Below are 22,064 nucleotides of genomic sequence, written 5' to 3'. Positions count from 1 at the left end.
GTTGTCCACTGAAGTGAAGTGAAACATTGCTCCAGATGAAAGTACTGTTACATAATTTGGCACTATTTTGTATTTTTTAGTATGTGGGATGGGGTTTAACATCCTAAAAAAAGCTCCGAGTAATTGCCATTGTTATGAACATGTAAAGTTTTGTTAGCAAATGAACTTAAGAGAATTCTGTTTGTCAGTAAGTGTTATGCTTACTGCAATACATAGTATATAGGACAACTCTAGTGGAAAATCAGTTTTATAGCTGTTCAGTTAAACCAGGTATTGTAGGGGTTCCATCAAGTTGATATTATTTAGGAATTTGTATTAGACTATATAAAATAATTAGAAAATTTATTGTTGTAACAACGATGTAATAATGGAATGTAGTTGAATTAAGTCTGGTGATGCTGAGGGAATTAGATTAGGAAATGAGACACTTAAAGTAGTAAGTGGGTTTTGCTATTTGGGGAGCAAAATAACTGATGATGGTCAAAGTAGAGAGGATATAAAATGTAGACTGGCAATGGCAAGGAAAGCGTTTCTGAAGAAGAGAAATTTGTTAACATCGAGTATAGATTTAAGTGTCAGGAAGTCGTTTCTGAAAGTATTTGTATGGAGTGTAGCCATGTATGGAAGTGAAACATGGACGATAAATAGATTGGACAAGAAGAGAATAGAAGCTTTCGAAATGTGGTGCTACAGAAGAATGCTGAAGATTAGATGGGTAGATCACATAACTAATGAGGAGGTATTGAGTAGAATTGGGGAGAAGAGGAGTTTGTGGCACAACTTGACTAGAAGAAGGTATTAGTTGGTAGGACATGTTCTGAGGCATCAAGGGATCACAAATTTAGCATTGGAGGGCAGTGTGGAGGGTAAAAATCGTAGAGGGAGACCAAGAGGTGAATACACTAAGCAGATTCAGAAGGATATAGGTTGCCGTAGGTACTGGGAGATGATGAAGCTTGCACAGGATAGAGTAGCACGGAGAGGTGCATCAAACCAGTCTCAGGACTGAAGACCACCACAACAACAACACAAATGATATCACTTCACTGCTGATATTGTTGAAGTAGGATTCTGTGAAAATGTTTTCAGACAAGAGAAATGGAACATGTACAATGAAAGGCAGCACAAATGGACACAGGTTTGTTTTGACTGGCAGAATAGTGTCATGGATATACTGAAAAAACTGTGCTGACAGGTGGTAAAGGATAGATGCTGTCTATCTTGAAAAGCGTGCTTACAAAGTTTCAAGAATCAGAATTAAGTACGGCCCCTACATATTGTTCCCATAGGGATTATGAATTACATTGGACACAGAGACATTTAGACAGTAACTCTTCTTGTGCTCCATAAGTGAAGAATGAGAAGAAACGCTACTACCCTGTGAGTCCCAAAAGTTTCAAGACTGGATTAATTGAGAGAGAGAGAGAGAGAGAGAGAGAGAGAGAGAGAGAGAGAGAGAGAGAGAGAGAGAGAGAGAGCGCAAGCTAAGACGGTGGTTTTAATGCTTCAGTTGTTCTTCATAGCCTCCCCCACTGGACTACAGTGCTCAGAATATTAATATGACCATGCGAAAGTGTCAGAAATGTTCTCCTTCGTGATGATGTTCAGCTCGCACATCACATTGGCAGGTATATCTGTTATGTCATCAAAGTGTTGACGCTTTGTGAATTTCTCCACTTCGTCATTTTGTAATAAGTTTGCATTGACAACATCAAGTCCCATTGACAATGCAGAGTTTTTCCATAAAAGAATTGTCCGTGATTTGCATTTCAATCAAGTTATGGCAGGTGTCCATGCATCAATGCTTTTTTCGGAAGTGAACATGTATGGGACAAACATTGCACACAGTTTTCTCATCTTCAAAACATTTTGGATATTAAACACGATTTAAAGTTGTTACTCCATTACAGTGTGTGACACAACTATGTTGATGTACTACAGCTTCAAGAACACTACTTAAAACTGCCTGTTCACAACTGACTGGTAGATTGCATGTCTCCTGTGTACAGGTCTTTGTTCAAACCTCCACTGTAGTTATTGTGTTGATGTTGCTTATACACCAGGAATAAAATCAGTCCTGGAACTTATTTGGATATTGGATGTGCATGGTACAGTTGGTGTGCACTTCAGTTATTTGCAAAGTATGGGTATAGATGCAGAATAAAATTGCTTCAGATAGTTTCAGACCCTTTTATTTCTAGAAAAAATTAAAAGAATAAGATTAGCACTGCCAGCATGCTCCTTCAGTTGAGCTTTTGTTACAATAGAAATCGAAGCTGTTCACACATTACAATGCTCACGACAGTGGCTATTTTGCAACTTAGGTGCTATGGTGGGTATTTGATATATTTTTATACACAACTTTTTTCCAAAATTTCAGTACCAGTGTAGTAGAGCAGCAAAGAAAATAACAATGAGGTAGCTGTTAAAATATGAGAATTACTGAAAACCTGTTCCAGAGTGGGCTCTCTTCACGTAACTCTAAAGAAAATTCTTCTCACTTATTAATACATTATTATCACTATATATTTCCCATTCATCTGGTACATACACCTGAATCTATTTGTTACTGCAGGAGTGTCAAGCATACTTGACATTTCATTGTCAGGAAGTTGCCTTAAAATGGAGATTACCATTAAAAGCTTTGACTATATGCGGTACATTATCAGACTAGTCCGTGAGAGTCTACTGTACACAAGAAGAAACAAATGAATCACTGGTCAATTACTTTTAGTGTTCCATTCCCATTACATTATGTGTATCTGTGTTTTAGTTACAGTTGTATCAAGTGGATTATTCTTCAAATTAGTGTGTTTTGTGGCAGTGTGATCACATTAGCAACATTAAAATTTAATGTGACTAATATGTCTATAAGCTTGTAAAAGATGTGAATATATGGTAGAACTACACATATCTGAAAGCTCCTGGTGTTGAGAGACAGTTTTAATATTTCCAGTTAATATTGTGCAAATGATGATAACCTTGGACAAGGGGCAAACAAATATGTATTGTTGATTTGTATACCAATGATGTGAGGTAGTTCCTACTTCATGTATATAGGAAATGGCCCCCTGCTTTAGTTTCTGCACTAAACAGTAAGTATACTTCATAGTACTGTGAGCTGCATTACAAGTTAGAGGAAGTTAAGGGAATATTTGGGTTAAAACAACATTTTATTTGATGACTGCTACACAGGGTGTTTCAGAAGTGATGGTCAATATTTAGGGATATGACAGGAACGATCATTCGAAACAAAAAGGTCAAGTAAACTTGCTCTGGAATGCATACCTTAAGAGTTATGAGCAATTGTTCATCTTCGCTACTTTGAAAAACAACTCTGCTAATGAACAAGTATTCATAACTTTTAAGGTATGCATTTTAAAGCACAAATTTACTGAACTTTTTTCCTTATTTTGATCCGTACTACCACACACCAAGATATGGAAAGCAAAGAGCTTGCAGTAGAAGAGATTTGTTTCACAGTATCAGAGATCAAGAATTGCTCATAGCTCTTAAGGTATGCATTTTAGAGCCCATGTTTACTTGACTTTTTTGTTTTGAATGACCATTCCTGTCATATCCCTGAATATTGACCATCACATTTGAAATACCCAGTTGATTATGGACAGTGCACTGCACTTGGCACAGTGCACAGTAGTTTGCAATTGACACTTTTAATCCTAGCAACAAATTGCTATGCTGTGCAAGACAGTTATTGTCAATGTTAGTCTTATAAGGGTTTCATTCTACAAGAAAGTAGTTAAAAAAGTTTGATATTCAAACAGCCTTAAATCTAAGTTGAGAGAAAGGTAAGTTATATTCGGTGACAAATCAGTTTTAAATTTGGTTGCACTTGGTAAGTGAACAGTATGTATTACAGAATTGTGTTTGCAACAAAATCAAGAACAACGCATCACATATAAGAAAATCAACTTCAAGAAGACAGAGTTAATTGTTCTAAATATTGTTGTACAATTGACACTCCACATGTAGGTAGAAACAAGCAGCTCCATTCTTTTGTTATGTGGAAAGATTTGTACCACTAATTTTTCCTTGGTGTAAATAAAGGCCCAAGCCATGGATAAGTAAGTAAAAATGAAGAAATGGAGATTACTGGAACAATTGAATATACAATATGTTTAACTGAAAAGAAACTGCAGGAAGGTGGGCTTGGCTGAAACTCACTATCAGAAAGTTGTTAGTGTAATGAAGAAAGCTAGCTGTGTAAATAGTTAAATACTGAAACTTCATATGTGTGGCATAGCCCTGTCCCCACCTAACTCTGGAAAGCCTGCATAACACATCTGCCATTAAAATGTTGATTTCAGAATTTTCATCTAGTAGTGCGCAAATCAGTATTGGTTTTATAAAATATAGTCCATTAGGAAACCAGTATTTAAGTTTTGATTGAGTCACCTCTTCCCCAGTACGATACTTTCCTCCTGTATTTATCATTTAGTTGGATCAGAATACTTTTCTGATGTTTGTGAGTTAATTTCTTTTTGCTGGGTAATCAATAAGAATAATTTCGTATGCATCCAATAAAACACTTGTCACATATCTGGCAGATGCATTTAAAATTTGGTGGTGGTTTTTATTTTAATTTCTGTTTTATTTCTACCATGAAGAGAGAAAGTAACATCTCATACATGATAACAAATTAACCCATAAAATCATTTGAGTTTTTTAAAAATCACTGAACATTTTTTGTGTTAACTTATTTCAGACATCTCATAATACACATTTTTTTGTAAAAATGTACTGTAGTGTTTATTCTGGTTTGCCTATTTCATCCATCTTTAATTGATCATCCAGTAGTATATTGTGCTTTACCTGAGTGTTTTTGTCAGTGTGTGCCATTTTGAGATGTCCTTTACGTGGATGGTCTTTCAGTTTACTGTCTTGTGAAGTGACACAGTGTTAAGACATTGGACTCAAATTTTGGAGCTTATCCAGCCATTTCAGATGTAGGCTTCTGTAGTTCCCATGCATTACTTAAAACAAATTATTTATACTCTGATGGTTCCTTGGAATAAGAAGAAGAAAGCATGGTCAATTTACTTTCCCAAACCAAGCTTGTGCTGTGTCAAACGATCTTGATCTTGTCTTCAAAGGGAAGTTAAACTTTAATCTTTCTTCCATCTTTCCTTACTTTCCTTTGACATCAGTTGCCTTGTTTTTAAATTTGAAGATGGAATAAACCTTCTATAAATCATCAGTAACTTACTAATGAATTTAGACAGTAAACTCTGAAAAGCAAAGTATTTAATGGCAGCGTATTTATTCCTATTTGTTCATTTGAATGAAATACACACAGCTCTTCAGGTAGCCATATAAACAGAAATACTGAGTGATAGTGTTATGTAAAGAATAGATTGCTACTCACCACATGCAGAGATGTTGAGTTGCAGACAGGTACAACAGAAAGATTACTGAACACTTACAAGTTTTCGGCCAGAAGGCTTTCTTCCAAAATAGACCCCCCCCCCCCCCATTCCCCCAAAACACACACATACGTTCATGCAAATGCAGCGCTCACAACTGACCACCATGCTGACTGCTGGGGCCAGACTGAGTGAGAGAGCGCAGCAGTTAGCACTCTGGACTTGTTTGGGAGGACGACAGTTCATCTTCCATAATTTTCCTAAATTGTTTATGGCAAATGTTGAGATGGTTCTTTGAAAGTGCGTGGCTCATCTGCTTCCCCATCCTTCCTTAATCTGAGCTTGTGCTCTGTCTCTGGTGACGTTGTTCTCATTGGGATGTTTAACACTAATCTTCCTTTACTTGAACAGAAGTCTCCATGACTTACTTATTGACATTAATATCATGATGCCTGAGGTCTAATCCTCTGAATTATAAAGTGGAAAGTATAATTTAATGATATGAATATAATAGAGGGAAACATTCCACGTGGGAAAAATATATTTAAAAACAAAGATGATGTGACTTACCAAACGAAAGCGCTGGCATGTTGATACACACACAAACATACACACAAAATTGAAGCTTTCGCAACCAACGGTTGCTTCATCAGGAAAAGCGCGCGCGCCCGCCCCCACACACACACACACACACACACACACACACACACACACACACACACACACACACACACACACACACTCTCTGTCACACAGTGTCTGTGTGTGTGTGTGTGTGTGTGTGTGTGTGTGTGTGTGTGTGTGTGTGTGTGTGTGTGTGTGTGTGTACACACCTGTCCTTTTTTCCCTCTAAGGTAAGTCTTTCCGCTCCCGGGATTGGAATGACTCCTTACCCTCTCCCTTAAAACCCACATCCTTTCGTCTTTCCCTCTCCTTCCCTCTTTCCTGATGAAGCAACCGTTGGTTGCGAAAGCTTCAGTTTTGTGTGTATGGTTGTGTTTGTTTGTGTGTCTATCAACATGCTAGCACTTTCGTTTGGTAAGTCACATCATCTTTATTTTTTAAAGTATAATTTAATGTATATGACTGATTACAGAAAATTTATTTTCAATTTATATTCCTAATGGTTGTGGTCAAGCGTAATGTTAAAAGTTTTCATTTAAAGTGGGTGGTTTTTAAGTTTCTTTACAGGCACTATATACCATAGAGAGTGCTTCCCATCGTAAACTGTTCTATGTACAGTGCTTGCTAAGCTATTCTTCTAAACTTCAGCAATAGTGCTGTTACATCCTCCTTATCTGGGTTGCTGAATGTGAAATCTTTCTACTTGTTTTGATTCCCCCTTTATACTTTGGTAATCTTTGTTGCTATAATGCATTGTGCTTACTAATACGTGTGTGGACATCCTAAAAGAGGTCAGTTCTATTTGTTGCCATCAGATCTTATATATTTTAATCATGAGTGGGCTTCTGAAATATCTGTTTGAGGTAGTTTCTGGGGAAGGCATTTAGTACTGCCTCACAGAAGATGTTTTCACATCCATCATTAACATATGTGTCATGATCCCAAGAATTATTGGAGGATTAAAGTCTCCTCCAATGATGACACCATGTTTTGGGAAAATACATTCTAGAAAGATGTTGTTTTCTCTAAAGTTTTTGGTTACATCTGGGCACTGAGTCTGATGGTAAGTAGAAAGATCCAGTTTCAAGTTAATGTGCAACCTTGATACTGAATCTTCATCAAACGCTCTTTCACGCAAGTTCGGTTTCTAGATTTGAGCTTCTTGTTTACTGCAACAAATACACTACCTCAATTTTACATTAGCCTGTGCTTTCATAGTGTACTTAGATTTGCCCCAGAAATTTTATTGCTGTCAATTTCAGAATTGAGCCAGTTGTCTGTGCTTCGTATTATGTGAGTTCCGTTGCTTTTTAGGAGTTTCAAACTTTGGCACTTTGCTGCAAATTCTAGCGTCATCTGTGGGTGCAATGATTTGGATCTTACACTAAAATGAGTTCTTCTACAGCTATCATTATCTAGACTAGATACTCACCCAGTTGAGGAGAAAAAATTTCTTGCTTGCACATCATGTGCACTCCGCTACTGTGATATCAGGTTTTGATGTGTAATTCATACCTCACCTACTTAGATGAACCCTACAGTTCTCCACTCTGTAGCACATATCTAGGAAGTTGCAACATAGTGTGACACAAAACTAAGTCCCTGGTTCAAGTGTTCCATCTGACTGGGAACCAGGACAAGATGGAGTATGGAATTGTGGGGACTGTGCTGCAGATTATAAGCTTTGTTGAAATTCTGTGAGCAAAGCTGGTCTTAAACACCTCCTCTGCCAGTCACTTTAATGATCAGAATATGGCCTCAGAGGACAGGCATCATTTGTTCCAATCTACAGCAATTCTACACTTGGTTGCACCCTGTTTCTTCAGTGGCTGCCAGAATAGCCTCTTCAGCATGTTAACTTCTGGATCTGGAATGTTACAAAGATGAGTTCTCTTTATGAACAGTGATTAACACCAACAAAATGATTTCTTTTGTAATAAGAGTAAAACATGGGATAAAATTTGCGAGTTCCTTGATGCTACTTGTAAACTGAGAATGTTAAGAGACTCAGTGTCTCTAAACTTTAGAGTTTTTGAGGTTGTGATCACAAACAAACTTGAAAATAGCTGAAATTTATTACAAATGCTGTCAATATACACTGCTCATGAAAAAGTAAACAAAATCTAACAGAATATGACAGTAGGTGCTGAACACACAATTATGGCATAGCGTCTACTTTGTAAGAGCTATATTTTTATTGTGATTGTACAATTTCAAACATGTCCTTCATACTAACATGTCAGTGACTAGAAATCATCTTCTTTCCATTTCACTTCAGTGACCAACATTATATGTAGATTGAGCCTTACATGTTTTCCTTTTTCATATTTTCCAGCTACACATCACACTCAAACTTTGGGCTCTTTATGCTTCATCTTGTAGAATGTTACCCTGTTGTTGGTTATTCAACCTTTTTTTCATGGTCACCTCCTCCTTGGCAGACCTTAATATTAAGATATATGTCTACCCTCCTATATAAAAGACACCAACAATAATTTCCTCCACCAATTCCCCCCCCCCCCCCCATAATTCCTGTTCTTTTTACAGTCAGTGCACTGCTTGACACTGTCTATGCCACCTCCCATTATGTTTTCAATACTCATGGCCTTGCTGCCATTGAACACTACCTTTGCCAACACCTGACTGCCTCCAAACCTACAACTTCCTTCTTGGTCACCATGTCGGACTATATCTGCTCACACAATTATTTCCCAAATGTGTTTGTGCATGGCACCATCCAGTGCTAACCTAAGCTGGCCAGAGTGGCCGAGCGGTTCTAGGCGCTACAGTCTGGAACCGCGCGATCGCTACGGTCGCAGGTTCGAATCTTGCCTCGGGCATGGATGTGTGTGATGTCCTTAGGTTAGTTAGGTTTAAGTAGTTCTAAGTTCTAGGGGACTGATGACCTCAGAAGTTAAGTCCCATAGTGCTCAGAGCCATTTAAACCATTTGCTAACCTAGTCAAGAGCCATTTAGAGGAATCCTTACTAACCACCCAGAATCCCAAACCCCTCAACTGGGTCAGATGTATTGATGACATCTTCGTGATCTGAACCAAAGCTGAGGACACCATACTAACTTTCCGCCAGAACCTTAACATCTTCTCCCCCATTTGCTTCACCTGGTCGTCCTGAGCTCAGCAAGCCACATTCTTCAATGTCGATCTCCATCTTCAAGAAGGCTGCATCAGAACTTCTGTTCACATCAAACCTACCAGTCACGAACGATACCTGTGCATTGACAGCTGCCTCCCATTCCGTACTTAGAGTTCCTTCCATACAGCGTAGGCACCCATGGTCATTGCATCTGTAGTGACCAGCAGACCCTCTCTAAATATGCCAAGGGTATCACTGAGGTCTTCACTGACTGAAATTATCTCCCATCCTTTTCCAGGAACAGATCTCCAATGCCTTATCTCCCCAGTCACCTACCATCCTCCACATACCCACTGAAAGACCACCAAGGAGGTGTTGTAACCTAAAACCACCAAGGACTGGAGCAACCTATGCAGTGTCCCTATCCCATTCCTACTCCCAACCCCTTTCCTCATGGCTCATATCCCTGCAATAGATGTAGATGCAAGACCTGTCCCTTACATCTCCTGCTCCAATTTTGACATGGGCATCCCCTAGCCCATCAAAAGCAGAGCTAACTGTGAAAGCAGCCATGTAATTTACAAATTTAGCTGTAACCTCTGTACCATATTTTACGTGGGTATGACAACTATGCAGCTGTATGCCCACACCACATGAATGGCCAGCGACGTCTGTGGCCAAGAGACAGGTGGACCTCCCAGTTGCTGAGCATGCCAACCAACACTGTGCTTCACTTTAACAACTGCTTCAAAGTCTGCCATCTGGATTCTTCCCACAAAGAACAGCTTTTTTTGAATTACACGGATTGGAACTCTCCTTACGATGTATGTTTCATTTCCGTAAGCCCCTGGCCTCATCTTTTGCTAGTTCCTGTCCTCATCCTGCCAACTCTCTTCCCCACACACTCAGTCCTGTACTACATACATCTTCTACCCCGCAACACAGCTACACTATGTGATCAAAAGTATCCAGATACCTGGCTGGAAATGACTTACAAGTTTGTGGTGTCCTTCATCGGTAATGCTGGAATTCAATATGGTGTTGGCCGACCCTTAGCCTTGATGACAATTTCCACTCTTGCAGGCTTACGTTCAGTCAGGTGCTGGAAGATTTCTTGGCAAATGGCAGTCCATTCTTCACGGTGCTGCACTGAGGAGAGGTATCGATGTTGGTTGGTGAGGCCTGGCACAAAGTCGGCTATCCAAAACATCCCAACGTTGTTCTATGGGATTCAGGTCAGGATTCTGTACAGGCCAATCCGTTACAGGGATGTGATTGTCATGTAACCACTCTGCTGCAAGCCGTGCATTGTGAACAGGTGCTCAATTGTGTTGAAAGATGCAATTGCCATCCCCGAATTGCTCTTCAACAGTGAGAAGCAACAAGGTGCTTAAAACATCAGTATAGGCCTGTGCTGTGATAGTGCCACGCAAAACAACAAGGGGTGCAAGCCTCCTCCATGAAAAACACGACCACACCGTAACACCACTGCCTCCAAATTTTACTGTTGGCAATACACACGCTGGCAGAAAACGTTCACCAGGCATTCGCCATACCCACACCCTGCAATCGAATTGCCACATTGTGTACTGTGATTCATCACTCCACGTAATGTTTTTTCACTGTTCAATCGCCCAATGTTTAGGCTCCTTATGCCAAGCGAGGCATCATTTGGGCATTTACCAGCGTAATGTGTGGCATATGAACAGCTGCTCAACCATGTAATCAAAGTTTTCTCACCTCCCAGCTAACTGTCATAGTACTTGCAGTGGATCCTGAAGCAGTTTGGAATTCCTGTGTGACATTCTGGGTAGATGTCTGCCTATTACAGATCACATCGGAAACGGTGGAGCTAGGGATATTTAGGAGTGTGAAAATCTCGCATACAGACATATGACACAAGCGACACCCAATCGCTTGACCACGTTCAAAGTCCACGAGTTATGCAGAGTGCCCCATTCTGCTCTCTCACGATGTCTAATGACTACTGAGGTCGCTGTTATGGAGTACCTGGCAGTAGGTGGCAGCACAATGCACCTAATATGAAAAACATATGTTTTTAGGGTTGTCCGGATACTTTTGATCATATAGTGTATGTAGTCCTCCTTTCCCCTTTCCTACGAAAGCTCCCCCCCCCCCCCCCCCCCCCCCCCCCCCCCCGCCTTTCCCAGCACAGCCTCTTGTAGCCCTCTCCTTCCACACGATGCCCATGCATACTCTCATGGGCAGCTCTAGCATCTGCCCCACTGCCCCAAGCCTCTTCTGTACCCCACTGCCCACCACAGCTAGTTTGCTTCTCATGTCAGACACCGTCACAGTATGCCTTTGTAAATTGTGCTTGTATGAATGTGTGTAAGTTTTCTACTTCTGATGGAGGACTTTGTCTGAAGGATGAATATATCTAGCACTTTTTTTTTTTAATGCATGTCTGCGACACACCACCACCTCTATGTGGTGAGTAGCAATCTATCCTCTCCATATTGTTGTCATTCCATCGTGGACTTTCTGTTGTTTAAAGTAATAGTGGGGGGTTATGCATAATCCGGGACTTGCAGAAAAGCAGTACTTAACTCTAACCATTTAATCAAGTGACTGACTCATAGGTTGTGCCAATCAAGCTGTGTGTACTGTAAATTACTGCAGTAGTTGGCATAGGGCTACATAATTCTCACAGTGTAAACTGGAGAGGAATTCAGTGGTGAGTAGTTTAGTATTGTATTTATGAATGAAACTGTTGAGTTCAAATCAAGATGAATTTTTTTGTACTTTTTTTTTCTTGAATGAAGAAAGCTATAATGAAAAGACAGTGGAAAATCTCATTACATTACTACCCCTTAATTGTTACAGTAAGGTCTTAGCCATTTCACAGAAATAATTATATCTAGTACTCTTCTGTAGCACTGTATTGGTGTGTTTTATGTGGTTCTTGATGCCGAAACAGAAAATATGCCTGATGTCAAAACAGCCAAGCAATAAACAGCTCATTGAAATGGATCTTAAATAATTTAACAAATATCACTGTCAAGAAATACAGCTGTTTTGTCATCTTCAGGTCACCTAATGGTGTAGAGTAAATATTGTACCTTCGCAGATGGTGTGTATAAAGATTCTTGGCAGAAATCCATGTACACACCTGTACGTGTCTTAATTTTTCCATCATGGCTATTATGAAAGATGTAAGTTGGAACTGTCCTTACATTTCTCATGTTAGACACCCCCCCCCCCCCCCTACACACACACACACACACACACACACACACACACACACACACACACACAAAAAAAAAGCACAACTGCAGTCTCAGGCAGCTGAGGCCACCAGTGTCAAGTGTTATTTGTTAAGGAAGGATTCGATTTTGTTTGAATTTGTTGTGTAATGGTCTCTATCTTAGTATTTTCTCAGTATCGTTACTGAATTGTTCCTCTTCCTCACAATTTTTCGGTATATGTAGGATGTGGCTTGCAATTTTTCATAATATACACTTCAGTTTCCTGACATTCTTCTTCTGATAGTGGAATGTTGCATGCACAAGTAGTTTCTGTTTCTTTGATATCCTTGTTAAGCAAAAATACGTTCGTACATTTCTTAATTTTTTATTCAGCGCTGATGAACAGTGATGTTACAATAGCCTTGGGGTCACTGATTCTTTTCACACTGAACTGAATTAAGAAGTTGGAACATTTGTATAACACATGTGATACATTTCCCTCACATTAAAAGAATACTTGATATGGGTGAGTAGTAGAACTATTGTCACTGTTTTTGTTTCTGCCTGAATGCTTATCTTTACCCAGATGATCATCTCTTATTCTGCCTCTATATTTATCTCTTTAAACACTACTGAATTCTACAGGTCCATTACCACTGCTGTCCATGCTATGTTGTGTTTATTCCATGTGTAATATAAGATCACATTACTGTTACTTCTGATTTGAACCAGCTGTGCATTCTAAATATTGTTTGCATTTTATTATCAATAATCAGTGAGAGTACCTTTGAGTCCTTATCCTGAGGGCTTCAGCAGTTATCTGATATTAGACTTTACTTTCCTTTCTTAATGTGTGATATGTATTTCCCTTTAAAGCTAATACTAGTCCCACTATTTGCTGTGTAATATACTTGTACTAAATGTAAAGCCTTATTTGCCTCACAGAGGGGTTTTTACAGCTTAAAAATCCATCATGTGCATTTCATTGATAGTCTGCTAATCAGGAAAGTTACTGCCTGAGAGTAGTGCATGCTTTACCTGTTCTACATCTGTGTCTATATCCCACAAGCCACAGTGTGAGGCAGAGAATACTTCTTGTATCATTTTAACTTCATCCTACCCTGTTCCATGTGCGTATGGTGGGTAGGAACAACTACTATCAATAAACATCCATATGAGCTCTAATTCCTGTGATTTTCTTGTTGTGATCATTTTGTGAGCCATAAAAGAGAGGAAGTAGTGACTGACTTTTTGGAACACACTCTCTTGGAATTCAACAGTAAACATCTCTATGATGCACATCTCTTGTAGTATTTCCTGCTAGGGTTTGTTGGGTATCTCAGTAATGCTCTTGCACATAGGCTCAAATAGCTTCTCAATATCTTAATCCAACTTGGTAAGGGTTCCTAAGTGTTGGTAAGCAATACCCAAGAATCAGTCTTACAAGTATTTTGTAATCCACTTCCTTCATGGATGAATTACACTCCTGTATGCTTCCCCCAATGAATATCAGTCTGTTATCTACTTTTCTTACAATCAATTTTATCTGGTCATTCCACCTCGTTCATGTCATTCTTAATGGCTACAACTAGGTATCTATGCCTGTTATTGTTTCCTGTGATGTATCACCAGTAGTGTAATCAAATATTAATAGCTCTCTTCGTCTGTTTATGCACAATATGTTACATTTATTTACATTAAGGATCAATAGCCAGTCTCTGCACCAGTTGTCGATCTTCTGCTGGTCTTCCTGCATTTCACTACAGTCTTCATATAGGCAACAACAGTGTCATGGAGCTTCTGACATTAACCAACGTAACATTTCTGTATTTTGTAAACAGTAATGGCTGTACGACATTCATTTGGGGTGCTCCTAAATTAACTTTACATCTGTTGATTCTGCCCATAAAAAATAGTTAATTGAGTTCTGTTGGCTGGATGTCGCAAATTTGGTCCAATACTCAGCAAACTTGTATTTTTTATGTTAAATGCCAATGTGGAGCCGGATCAGGTGCCTTCCAGACACCAATGAATACAGCATCAACCTGGGCACCTTTGTCTGTGGTGCTCTGGAGTTCGTGGATGGATGGAGTAAGCTGCATTTTGCAAGACTCCATTTTGATTTTTCAGAGGAGATTTTTGTCATCTAACAGATTCTAAGCTTCTCAATTTGATAGAGCGGATCAAGAAATCTGTGCTTGAGATGGTCAGACAGTCAACAGAACCTCTAATTTAGGACTTCTGCACGTCTCCAAATTAGATGATATGAGTTGATTTTAGCTGCAATAAATTACCAGCTTTGCTTCCAACTACTGAGTGAAGATAACCATCTTCATCTTCAGAAAGCTGTCAAAGTTAGCTAAAGCTTTTCTCATAACTCAGATAACAGGCAGCAAATGCAGCCAGTTGCTTTCAGTGTAATCAACAGCTGCTGATAGTGCCTCCTTCACATCTCAAATGGGACCTTTGGCAATGATATGTAGCCTTCACTGATCTTTCTTGCCAATATGGAGTTATTTACAAAGGAGATCCATCACTTGCCTAACACTGGAGTGCTTGGTAAAAAGCAATGTGTGTCTTTATGAAAATCTGGATTTTGCTGGAAAGTTGCCAGAGTTCCATCACATGATGTGGCTTAGCTGCCTAATCAGTAGCAGTTGTTCAGGCAAACAGTGAAAGACGTTCAGCCAGTACCTGCACTTGTATTCTGCCCAGATATCTGCAGCCCCATCACTGTCCACAATTCACTTTTGGGTGTAGGTAAAGCAGCAAGGTCAAGAACATTAATAGGCTAGGCAGCCTCTGGGAAGTCAGATTGTGCATAAGACATCTGCGATGCCAGTCGGGTATCCCAGAGGTGTGAGGCTAGCAGCCAAAGGCAGCAGCGTGAAGTTTGTTGACTATGGCCAGTGGAACTACTAGTTATTTTTCGGAGTGCGGCTAATTCATCTGCATGTTTTGCTGGACATATTAATAATCAAGCAGTGGAATAATCTAAAGAACTGATGGCATATGACAAAAATTAGTAATCTAAACACTGTATGGAAACCAAATACTGTCGCTGCTGCAAATGACACTTCCGAACCCCATAACTGTGTAAACTGACACACTACAAAGCCAGGTTTTCAATGGTTATTGATGTGTTTGATGTGGATGCTAATGGTGGATATGATAAAGTAAAGCTACAGTAGAAATTCTTAAGCTTGAGCGTAGATTTATAAAAGCACAAATGAGGGAATTAGCTAATGTCAAATGTGATGCAGTTGGACAGAGGAACTAAAGTTCCTAAAGAAAAGTCTAAAACACAATTTTGCAACTCATTCTTTATTGGAAAAACTCAGCTTAAAACAGACACACACAATTCTTATAGCTGAGCAGAGGACCTAATAAACTGTGTAGGTAATACTATGAAATCGGTTGCTTGAATGAGAATTGTGTCTACAGACAAGTAGATTACTGGACGCAGAAGAGAGCAAGAGAGAAATACCTCCCAACAAGTTGACAGTAAGTAAACACTTTAGCTTATAGTTTAGTAACATGATAGGGCTGTGTTCTTTCAAAGCCAAGGAGAGTTTGCAGAAAAGATTTGATTTATTTTGGGAAAAAAAAGCTGACAGAATTGTAAAAAGTATCTACATTATGTTTCCAGTGGCATATCGAAGAAATCAAACAGATTCCTGCTCTCGTGCAGAAAAGTAAACTGTGATGTAACCAAGTGAGTATATAGTTATCAACAAAATTCATCAGCCCCAGTGGTACAAAATGTAAACTTGGGAAATATACAGGTATACAAATTGAACAAAATCTGTTAAAAACTTCAGGAAGTTCATACAAAATGGAGAATAACTGAATCAGAAAAAGAATTAAAAATGGAGGTTTACAAATACCCTTGGAAAAAAATATTAACTTTCTTAAATGGTTTGCCATAAAGAATAAGTCACATGAAATACATAGCCGAAATGCTCAGAGATATCAATAATAGTTTAAGTGATCGTATGACAGTTCTTTGGTTACAGAAACAGGACAAATCTGAATTTGTTAAGCATAGCTATAGGCATGAATTGCAGAATTTACACAACTAGCTCAGGGGAATAGATCATTAAAATAAACAAACAAACCACATGTAAAGTCCCATATCTAATCTAGCGCTTGAAATTGTCGTGGCAGATCCATTGAATGCACAACTTTCAGGTCTGTCACCAGATACCGTTCTATAAATTATGCTACATTTCTTTGTAACACCTGCTGGATGTCATCAAGAGGTTACTGCTGGCAGGAAGCATGGATACCAGGTTCTTGCTGCGTTTTGTATGCCCATGCTCCAGAATGTCCATTCACAGTTTGTATAATCACAATGCATTACTAGGGGCTAGTTACAAGCCAAAGCCAGTAGCAACCACATAACAGTGTCGAGCAGTTGCTCCGATGACATAATTGCAGAATTATGTGTGATGTGTGTCAGATCTGAGAGCCATATATTCATAACTAATCACCATTACATGTTAAATGACAAAATTTGGAAGAGGCAAGTCACAAGAGAGAGTATACAAAGATGCTGAATTGTATATAGCTGATGTGTCAGTTTGTAATTAAAAACAATGTAAATAAATTTCTTACATTATACTGTTTAAATTCATACACAGTTAAGCTATTGTTGCTGAGAAAAGTATTAAATGGTCCTTTACAAACAGATCTCCATTGCCTTCATAAAAAACAACAACAATAAATGCAGTTCTTTGCTGCACAAGAACAAACCATACTACTGTAAATAATTGAGGAAAACTCAGTAAATGAATCAGAGTGTAGTAAATTCTCATGGTTTTATATTTGTAGAAGCAGGGAATTTATTACAGACATTTTTGACTGTGTAAGCTCTGCAGATTTTGCTTTATGGGCAGTGGCTACTTTGGAGGTGAAAATGTCAAAAAGTTGACTTACAAGGGGCGTTCAATAAGTAAGGGAACACTTTTTAAACCAGATTGGTTTTATTCAGGATTCCAAAATACCATATCATTCCCTACTCTTTTGGCCACAGACCTCTGTTTATCAACATAATTTCTGTTCAGTGTGACAACCTTACTCCATGTTACTGTGAGGACCTGTGTTCCCGCTTGGTACCACTGTATCGGTTGACGTCAAACCTCCCCATCATCTATGTACTGCCTACCATCGAGTACATCCTTCATTGGGCCAAATAGATGGAAGGTACGAGATCCAGGCTGTAGGTGAAGTTTTGTGAGCTGCTCATGGGTGCAAAGACTTCTGTGAGATCTTGTATTGTCATGTAGAAGGAGAAGTTCATTTCCATTTTTGTGGCAACAAACTCGCTGAAGTCTTTTCTTCAGTTTTCTGAGGGTAGCACAGTATACTTCACAGTTGCCCAACCACTCACTGTGCTTTTGTTCACTGCCATGTCTCCGTAGACATTCTGCAAGTGCCTTTGAATGTTTGTGATGCTCTGGTTTTCCACCAAAAGAAACTCAATGACAGCTCTCTTCTTGGAATGCACCTCTGTTACAGATACCATTTTGAAGGCTATATATAGTGCCACATATTGGAACTTCATGAAACTCTAGGGGTTGAAGCATGAATATTCCACACTGTACCACAACAAATTCCACAGTTTTTCAGCCGAAACTGCCTGAGAAAGAAATGTGTTGCATTACTTATTGAATGCCCCTCGTATTTTCCCCATTCGCATTCACTATTGTTTTGTGGCATCATAATGTGAGGGGAACTCTACATCTTCTGTTACATAGAAGCATGTAGTAATCATAACAAGTAGTGCCCACACTAGAACCTCTTGTACACCACTTTAAACAGTTGAAAATACTGACAATAGTCTCACAATACATGTACTCCCATACAAAGTTTGTTGTCTGCCATTAAGCACTGTTCAGAATTGACGGTAATATTATTAAATGTAATACTATAAACTAAAATGATTTACACTGTCCTTTAGAGTGGCATACTTACCCAGTGATGTGAAGGAACTAACAGATAAAACTAACTTAACTAATGAACACCCTACAATCATCTTCTTCCTCTCCCACTCCCCGTTGTCTCCTCCACTGCCATCCATATACTCCCCCTTCACCCTTCCTGTCCCTTTGTTTCCCAATGGAAAATACTTTGATTGGGACTTACTTTCATGCGACAAGAAGTGATGTAAAGGTAATGGATTGATATATGAGCTCTAGAGTTTGTGTTTGGAAAGAATGCGCCACGATGGCTGGAAAATGGCATAAAAGCCACTGTAATATACTCATATTGCAGTCCGCCCCCGGTAGCTGAGTGGTCAGCGCGAGAGACTGTTAATCCTAAGGGCCCGGGTTTGATTCCCGGCTGGGTCGGAGATTTTCTCCGCTCAGGGACTAGGTGTTGTGTTTTCACTAATCATCATCATTTCATCCCCATCAATGCGCAAGTCGCCGAAGTGGCGTCAACTCGAAAGACTTGCACCAGGCGAGCGGTCTACCCGACGGGAGGCCCTCGTCACATGCCATTATTATTATTTATCATATTGCGTATGATAAAAGACAATCAAGATTCAAAATGAAAACTACAAATTATTCTTCTAGAACTGTTGTGAATAGAGCAATAACAATGTGGTGTAGATACCTGTGTAACAGAAGTTTGTACCTTTTCAACATTACCCCCGTAGTTGGTCTTTCATAATGTTAAATGCTTTATACACTTAAAGTGTGTGTCAACATTGATTGAAATCTTTGTCTGATTTTGCAGATCAACTTCTGAATTAGTCAAATACTGGTTGTATGTTAGTACTTGTGTGGCATATTTGTGTGCCTGCAGCCTCTTGAAATAGGAAATCAGCTATCTACACATTATGAGAGGTGTTTTAGAAGGAATATTAGACACGATTGTGTCAACAAATTTATGACAGAGAACTTCTATGTGAAAATAGTTTGTAGGAAGTTAGCATTTAATTTCGTTTCATAATTTTGAGGATTCGCTATTCTTCTCAAAACTGGGTGTAGTTGGCATCAGGGAGTATCCACAGTCCTTAGTTGTACGAAACTACCTAATTTTTTTCAGTCTGCAGATCACTGCTTTTTCCAAGTTACCTGTTTCAGGCAATGTCATCCATGTTCAGATCATATGCTATAGTTACAGAGTAACGTATTATGAAGGGACTGTCAGCCCATCTGAAGATGGGTGACATTGCCCAAAACAAATGATTTGGAAGCAAAAAGCAATTCCCTGTGCTGTTTTTCATTAGCAACCAAGTTTTTCTGTATGTATGGCTATGTCTACATTTTACGTCACTCTGCTTTGAACTTTAGGTGAGTTGTGAAAGTTTCTGTTAAGTGTTGTTTGGTTGTGGGTGGTCCAGTTCGTCTGGAATCGGTATTTATGTCTAGTCTATAGTTTACAGTAATATTTTTGAAATAGTTATAAGAAGAGACTTTTGTATGATGTTTAGCTATTAACTTTACAGAATAAATCTCAGTGGCAATTTCTTGGGGTAAATATTTCTTTGATTTTTATTGAAATACTCCAGAAAATTGTCATGTAAGAGGATGATTAAAAAAATGTTGGCATTCTTCTCTGGTCAGAGTAGTGGCAAATATTAAGTGCAAAGGAAGCCAGATTGGCACTTTATTGATGTAGATTTTGAAAGCATTGCATTGTAATCTACCTGGGCACAAAGAGATTTCATTGTTCATGTAGTGCCCCTTAATATCTTTTTCAGGGATCTGCGATTCATAGTTACTTAGCTTTAAATAGCATAAAGCTCTTGGGTTTCCAACCTAGTGAGTTCATTGAAATGGTTTACTGCTTTGATGAATGTCACCCCCACATCTTCTGGTAAGTGTCAAGACAATATCTTGGTTATCCTTATATAGGCGCTCCAGTCTGGTGAGTGGGGGTGGGGGAAAGGCCACACTTAAGTCCCAGTATGGTTAGTCAGTCCTGTGTTATTTTCCTCTTTGTATGTTATTTGATCTCTTCCTGTGTTAGTATTATAACATGGAACTAGGACAAGAAACTGAAGTTTTTGCTATTTCTATGACCACCCACAGCAAAGTTCAGAAAGGCGCTTAAGAAATATCTTAAAACAATCTACCAACCATGGCAGGTGATTAGTGATCTAGTTGGGTCAGTTAAGGATTTGGTGGGACTGTGCACACCTGGCATCTATAGCATTCATTGTGAGAGAGTCACATGTTGTACAGTGGGCAGACACAAGGCTGCATTCAGCAATGCAACTGGAAGTGTGCCAGATGTATTTGCCTGGGGCACAAAGACAAAACAGGAGTCGTTGAACACACCTTGGAACAAAGCCATGTGTTTAATTTTGAATGGATGAGACTGCTCTGCAGGACGAGTAGACATTGGGACAACATAAACAGAGATGATAGGTACCAACTATGTTATTAAGTTGTGGTTTGGACCCATTACTGTCCACAATACACTGTGAGCACTCCTATATGAGAGACATCCATAAGGCGCATGAGGTGGAGTTTGATTGTCTACCCTGGGACTCTGGCATGGATTCTCATCCATCCCCACCCACCCTGTGGCGAAGGAAGGGTGTGCCCACCACACTGCAGTGCATACATAGGGCTAATCAAAGTGCAGTCTCAACACTTTGCCAGAAGATGATGGGAGTGACACGCATTGTGCCATTTTAATGAACTCACTTGGCCTAAAACCCAAGAACTTTATACTACCTCCAACTCACTGAGAAAGAAAACTGGAGCATATTAAATTGTATAGATGCATCAAATAACCAAAATTATCATAGGGAACTAGGCATATAGTTCATGAGTTAGCGTCTTGGTGTATGTGGTTAACTCCTAAAGCCACTTAAAACAGTCATGGGAATTCCTATATTAAAAAAAGAAATTATGTTTTCTTAGGGTTTGTTATGTGCACATGATGCTGTGGCCCAGAAGGACTATTTCCCTCGTCTTCCGGAAATTCCATTGGAGGTTGATGAGGATGAAGAAACCATTAAGATAGTGCAACTTGTGAAGAGTAGTGAACCACTGGTATGTTTTATTTAAAATTACATTTCTTGAGGCCTTTTTAGTGTTCACTGTGATGTTGACGTGTTGTTTGTGATAACAAGTTTCTGATGTCTATAATTTGAGTGTTTCAGTTATTCTGTAGTTTTGTGTAAATTAGAGGTTTTACAAAGTTGATGTTTCAGCTGCAAGAGACTATTGTCATATTATTAATTTTGTTAAAACAAATTACCCTAAAGCCTGCCGTTTGTATTGATGAGAAGTATTATGAAATTTTGACTTCTGGTATTGTGATTCCTGAAAGCACTGTGGACTTAGATGTACAATGCATTATTTTCACGGACTCAAATTGTCAATTCCTTTAACTTTAATTGCAGTTTGAAACTGATTTTGTGGAAGATGAAAGTAAAGAGTGTATATCAGAAGTGTGCTTCTTTTGTCTGTTGAAATTGCTAAATGTACTGTATGGAAATATACACGCCCTCCAGTGTCAAAAATGTGAGAATTCACTCTGAAAGATTTGATAACAACGGGATTTTGGTCCAGGCTCATACTTAATATATAAAATAAACAATAAAACACACTAATCAGTGGAGAGAAAATAAGCTTATTTTGTAAAATAAGAATCATAGATCACTGCCTGTGACAAGTATATCCAGTTTTGATAAACATACAAGAAAAATAAGGTGTAGCAGCTTGAAGATAATATTTTGTAGATGCTTTCAACAATGTGAGTGTGTTAGAAACATTAGGAATGTC

At 39.0% G+C, this 22,064-nt stretch overlaps 1 protein-coding gene across 5 annotated transcripts in view; it reads left to right on the top strand.

Moving 5' to 3' along the window:
* The window catches only part of LOC124795006 (MAGUK p55 subfamily member 7), a 268,265-nt gene that overhangs the window by 18,911 nt on the left and 227,290 nt on the right, over window positions 1-22,064 (top strand). For all 5 annotated transcript variants that reach the window (XM_047258764.1, XM_047258763.1, XM_047258766.1 and 2 more), the window contains exon 4: window positions 21,198-21,329. In XM_047258764.1, the coding sequence (XP_047114720.1) occupies window positions 21,198-21,329 (132 nt within the window). The remainder of the gene's footprint in view (window positions 1-21,197; window positions 21,330-22,064) is intronic.

This window comes from Schistocerca piceifrons, chromosome 4 (assembly GCF_021461385.2).
Source record: "Schistocerca piceifrons isolate TAMUIC-IGC-003096 chromosome 4, iqSchPice1.1, whole genome shotgun sequence".
NCBI classification, from domain to species: domain Eukaryota; kingdom Metazoa; phylum Arthropoda; class Insecta; order Orthoptera; family Acrididae; genus Schistocerca; species Schistocerca piceifrons.
This window is presented reverse-complemented; position numbering and strand designations above follow the sequence as displayed.